The sequence below is a fragment of the Monodelphis domestica genome, chromosome 2, assembly GCF_027887165.1.
Source record: "Monodelphis domestica isolate mMonDom1 chromosome 2, mMonDom1.pri, whole genome shotgun sequence".
Taxonomy (NCBI): Eukaryota; Metazoa; Chordata; class Mammalia; order Didelphimorphia; family Didelphidae; genus Monodelphis; species Monodelphis domestica.
Window position 1 is genome coordinate 442,172,303 of NC_077228.1, and position 6,000 is coordinate 442,178,302.

At 41.6% G+C, this 6,000-nt stretch overlaps 1 protein-coding gene across 4 annotated transcripts in view; it reads left to right on the forward strand.

Moving 5' to 3' along the window:
* PNLDC1 (PARN like ribonuclease domain containing exonuclease 1) overlaps positions 1 to 5,578 on the forward strand; it is a 29,191-nt gene extending 23,613 nt beyond the window's left edge. For 2 of the 4 annotated variants that reach the window (XM_007484852.3, XM_056819011.1), the window contains 3 exons: positions 414 to 589; positions 743 to 841; positions 1,329 to 1,891. In XM_007484852.3, the coding sequence (XP_007484914.1) occupies positions 414 to 589; positions 743 to 841; positions 1,329 to 1,401 (348 nt within the window). In that variant the 3' untranslated portion in view covers positions 1,402 to 1,891. Of the gene's footprint in view, positions 1 to 413; positions 590 to 742; positions 842 to 1,328; positions 1,892 to 3,027 lie in introns of those variants that run through there. The other 2 variants (XM_016428997.2, XM_007484853.3) reach the window with 2 other exon arrangements.
* The last annotated feature ends 422 nt before the right edge of the window (positions 5,579 to 6,000 follow it).

The window sequence follows — 6,000 nt, forward strand, 5'->3', positions numbered from 1 at the left end:
CAGCTACCTTAAAAATAATGATGACAATTAGCATGTATGTAGTGTTTTAAGATTTGTAAAGCACTTTACAAGTTCCTCATTTTGTCCTTACAAACCCCACCCCCCAATATTACAGATGAGGAAACAGACCAACAGACCATGTGCCCAGGGTCACACATCTAGTAAGTCTCTGCAGAAGGATTTGCACTCAGATCTTTCAGTCTCCAGGTCTGAGCTGTATCCACTGTACCACCTAGCTGTCCCAGCAGTTCTACAGTTTGTATTCCCCATGTAGGTATAATTTGTCCCCTCTCCTCAAATACTCTTTTTCTGGTATGTCTCTTGAGTTTCTGAGATAATAGCAATATCCGATTTCAGATTTTAATAATTTATTTCTGTGGACAGTCCACATATAATATTTTCCATTTTTCCAGAATTTCTCTGGCCCAGATTCCCCCAGCAGCCGACCACCCACCCTGATTCTCAAAGTGAAGAGATGGCCTGGGGTAGATGAAGAACAGATTTATTATGAATTCAAGGATCTCTGCAAATTTGATGTCCGGCGATTCACCAGGAACCAGTTTCTGCTTATGACCAACAAGTTTAAGGAGTAGGTGGCTCATCACTTCCCCCTTCCTTGAAATCACATCTTTTACCTGTTTCTCCTACTTTTAGCCTAATGGGTGCAGTAACATCTTCCTTGTGTAGTGCATTGCCAATCACTAAATCACTGAGGAAATGCCTTTTTTTCCCCCTCCCAAAGTGTCAGGATTGTGTTGCAAGAATACAGGTATCACCCTGATCTGCAAGTGATGCTGTACCGATATTGGAGACATTCACCTAATATCAACTGCATACTACAGTAAGTGACAAGGATCATAAAGTGTCATTTTAGTGGCATTCTCTACTTCTGGATAGAAGATGTCAGGATGATGGCAAGTTCACGAGTTATTTATGATGCCAGAGAGCAGCTAACTAAATGTATTTGGTCTGCATAAATGCTACTTAGATGGTTGGAGTTGTCATCTGAATAAAACTTTTTTTACATTGCTCCTATAAAAATTGCCCCCTTGGGAGCTAAAGAAGTGAACTCTTAATTTCTATTGGCAAACTAATTTCTGTATCACAAGGGATGTGTGTATGAGTTTAGAGTGGTGGTACTGGATGGATTATCAGTGGTTAGGAATTTCCTTCCAAGTGAACATGACTCGGAAAGTAATGAGAGCACATGGCCTTTGGGTTATTGCTCTAATGGGTTGCTTTCTTGGAAAACCAACAAACTCACAGGTAGACTCAAAAACAAGTGATCTTGAATTTAATGGACATTTCCTTCCATCATTTCCTTGCAGAATCTGTGGCGTTGTTACTACTTGGGCCTTTCTGGCTTTTATTCTTGGAGGATCTCCATCGCATGTACAGTGAAGTCTCCAGGAACTACTGCCCCATCTCAACTTTGCCCTAGGAATGCCATTCTTTGTGACTTGGCCCTTAGGAGTATTTTGAGATGGATGAAATCTTTGCTAGATTTCCTCTCCTGCCCCAAACCTCTTGGGCCTGTCCCTCTCCAGAGCTCTAGTGACACGAAATTGTGGATTCAGTAGTGTTGACTCATGGGAGAATATTCTTTTCCAGAAGTAAATGGGAAGAAATGTGCTATTGGAACAAAAGCCTAAATCATTTTGATGACTGCATTTGTCAGTGAATTCATTAATCAGATACCAGGGTGGCTGGTAAAAATACCTTGTGAGAGGAGATACAAGTTGCATAGATAAAAGGCTATGCTAACTTTTTTTTTTTAAAAACTTTTCAACATCATGAGAAGAGTAAATGACTGATGGGTTTAGGGTAATTTTGGTTCTGTTTAAGAATACTTTTCTAAGTAGATTTAATAAAGAAAATGTTTAATTGGGAAGAATAATTTGTCAGTGTTCTTTGGGAAAAAAATGTGATATTAGCCTAGGCTTTGCCTTGGAGCAATGCCTGAAAGCTTTTTGATCAGTGTTTTTAATTGCAAAATATGCTATTTTAGAGTTTGAATAAAATATCCAGAAGGCATGATCTATACCACTGACATCTTATCTCTCAAAAATTCTAGAGTACAGTCAATGGAATTTATGCTTCCTCTAAGTTAATTAATCTGTACTTAGCTTCACAAAATTATTCTTTATAAGATTCGTGTTAGATGGGCCATTTTCCCAACTCCAAGCACTTTCTTTGCATGGTGATGCTATTTCTCCCATGTTCCCCACCACCCTTGGGAAAAATTCACTGTTCCAGGACAGACATATCAATTCTAAAGGGTGGTGGGAAAGGTCTTGGGACTTTGTATGGGGCATTCAGGTCCTGTTTGTATTTCAGCAGCCAAGATTTATAGCCATTAGTGACTGAAGAGTTGAAATCATTGACTTTGCAGCAGTCTTATACAGAGGCCTAAGTTCACACCAGAATGATAATCTCTCCCCCTTCCCTTTTTTTCATATGATTCTACCTCACTAAACTATAAAGTTTTCTTTTTGGTCCATATGTGAGGTGTATAATTTTATTAAAAACAAAACAACTTTACCTTCCATTTTAGAATCCATACCAAGTACTGATTCTATGACAGAAGAGCACTAAGGGCTAGGCAGTTGGGGTTAAATGACTTCCTTAGGGCCACTCAGCTAGGAAGTGTTTGGTGCCAGATTTGAACTCAAGCCCTCACTTACCCACGCCTAGCTCTCTAGCCACTAAGCCACCTCACTGCCTCTCTGGTATGATTTTTTATAGGTGAACTCCACTTTGGGAAAACCTAAAATACGAAAATCCACCTAATAATAAATTAGAGTTCTTGACAATTCTTTACAGAATAGGTTCACTTCAAGGTCCCTTTAATCAGAAACGATGATGCTTTTAAATATTTTTTTTAAAGGAAAGGGAAATAAGCAGGGAAGATGGCAGGAGGTGACAGTGTCAAGAATTACTAACGAGATAGAGCCTCTCTGAAGTAGTTCAAACTCTTACTACAATGGGTTTGGCCTGTAGAAACTGAATTTACGCTTCATTTTTCAGAAACGCCTCAGGTGAGTTCAGCATTCTATGAAAATCCTCATTACTTTGATCAAGGAACAGAGACTGATCACAAGAGGAAAAAAAACAGCTGAAAAATAGCCTTCAGACGGGTTTGATCAAAGGAAACCACAGCATATTGATTGTTCATGCTATTCTCTAGGCCTCCAAAAATCAGTGGGAACAAAGGGAATGTCAGCATGCCCTCTCAGGGGCGCCCCTGTTCAAATCCAGCAGCCCTTCAGAGAAGGCTTCCTGCCCAGAAGGCCGTGAGGGGACCTGCTTACCCCTTCTTAGTTGCCCGCACAGTGAAGCTTTCTGCTGCTGCAGAGGCTGGACAGCTATGGCCCACCAGCCAGCGGGCCCATTGCTGCTTGTTCAAGAATGAACGTTTTACATTTTAACATACAGAAACACTTTATTTTAAAATGTAAAAAACCAGTCTTGGCTCCAGGGGTCAGTATAGCCCAGGCTGTGGGCGCATGCCTCTGGGAGGCGGGAGCTCCAACCTGGAGGATGGGAAATGACCCACTTCCTTTTCTGTAAGTTCTTGAGGGCAAGGGCGGGCCTTTGCCCCTTCCCCCGTACTGCAGTTGCAGGCTAACCCTAGGGTGATGGTGCCCAGTGGTTTTTCCTGATTATAATCTTGCCTCGATTAAAGACTCATAATTATAACCAAAAAAGTTGACTAGATCTGTCTCCTTAAGAGTGTTTAGTAACGAGGGAACCTATCGATGCTTGTTCAGTGGATAAGTGGTGCGTTTCCTTACCTTTGTGCTTGTCTCCACCTGTAGATCATTAGTTTGTCAGCAAGGTCTTTTCAGGGTATAGCAGAGAGTATTAGATTGGAGTCATGCAGGGCAACTCATTTAATCATCTCTCTGGGCTGTGGTGTTTTCAAATGTGGCTCAGTGGATAGGAAGCCAGGTCTAGGGAGGAGACCTGAGGTTTGGGTTTAAATCTGGTTCAATTACTTCCTAGCTGTGAGACCCTGGCGAAGTCACTTACCCCAGCACTGATTTTCTGCCTGGGAACCAATACTTACCATGGTTTCTAAGATGGAAAGTAAAGGTTTAAAAAACCCTCCCAAAGCCTGAAGAGATTGGACTAGATGATGTCAGATGGCCTTCCAACTCCAGGTCTCTGATTTTATGATCTTTTCATGTACTTTTTTGGATTTTATTTTATTTTTAACATTTTCCCATGGTTACATGATTCTTGTTGCCTCCCCTTTTTCTTCCCCCCTCTTGGAGCTGACAAGCAATTCCACTGGGTTAGACATATATTCTCCCTCAACTTTTATTAATGTACTTTTTAGCTGACTTGATTCTCCATTAGAGAACGTCAGTGAGTCTTTTGTGAGCTTGGGAGTGAGAATGGTGCACAATAAGGGAACAAGACAGTAATCCTCCGTGATTTGTCAAGAGACAAAGAGCTCTCTTCAGAATCTAGACCCTACCAAAATCCTTCCACTTGAGCTGTCTTCTGCCCTTGAGTACTTTGACCTCCGACCCAGCATTTCTCAAGCCGGGGGCCTGGAGTGTTCCCACCATCCCTTGTCTGCCTGTTTCTGCTTTCCTGCTGAAAGATACTAGAGGATGGTCCCTGCGCCTCCCCCACCCCCGCCCCCCATGTTATCTTCGCCCAAGGGCTGAGGCATGATCCAGGATGCTACCCTCTCCGGAGCTGAGATGGGAGGGGGAGGAGGCCGAGGAACTTGGAAGTCTGGGTTTGGAGGGAATGTTAGGATATATGTTGAAGTTCTCTACCTTGAGGGAGGAGTTGGGGCAGAAATCGAGACTGAGCCACACTGAACGCAGGGAGGAAGGGAGATAACTCAAAATCTGAATTGGGTGATAAATTTGGATTGAGCCAACTCAAAAGGAGAAGTTGGAGCCCTTAAGAAATGCCTTTGGCGCTTTTAATAGGAAGAAAAAGTGAATAGAAGTAGTGTCATAAATTCCATCATAAGACAACTGCTTTTCCTCTTTATGCTTCAAATGTTCTTTTTATTTTTTAAGTTTATTTTAAATTTGTACTTATTTCTCTTTTACCTCCCTTTGTTGAAAAAAAGAAAAGCAATATATTTGTAGCAAATATGCATAGTTAATTGAAATAAAATCACACATTGACCGTGTCCCCAAACATGTCTCATTCTGCATTTTCAGGCCATCTCTGAGGAGGTGGATTAAATGCTTCATCATTGGCTGGATTTGACCTCAGGCTAAAGTTAAAGTCCAAATCTCTTATCTTACAGATGAAAGAAGTCAGGCCCAGAGAAGCTGAATAATTTGCTCCCACAGGAGGCCTGGGTCGGTTGTGACCTAGCTCTCCACGTTGAGAAATGGAAGTTCTAATGAAGTCTTAAAGTGGAAATCTCTCCTGCCCTGGAGCACACACTTCCTGTACAAGGTCTCTGTGCATCACTTGGGAAAGTGAATTGTGAAAAGTCAGGGTTCACAGGGCAACACAAGGCAAAACAAAATTTTTGCTCTAAATTTAGCTGGAGTTGTTTGGCTCATGAGTAAATTTACTTAACCTCAGGCAACCCAAGTTGCCCTTATAACTTTAGAAAAACAATTCCTTTAATTCATATATTCAACCATTCTACTTTACAGTGAAAGGACTCTTGCTCTCCACTTGAGAATCATAAAACTATGAAATCTTGAAGGGAACTTTTTAATAATCCCCCAAGTCCAGGGGGTAGCTGGGTGGCTCAGTGGATTGAAAGCCAGGCCTAGAGAATGGAGGTCCTAGTTCAAATCTGACCTCAGACACTTCCCAGCTGTGTGACCCTGGGCAAGTCACTTGACCCCCATTGCCTACTCTTCTGCTTTGGAGCCAATGCACAGTATTGATTCTAAGACAGAAGGTAAGGGTTTAAAAAACAAACATAAATAATTCCCTAAGTCCAACCTATTCATTCAATAGATGAGGAATATAAGACCCAGAAAGGTTATGACTTTCCCAAGATCA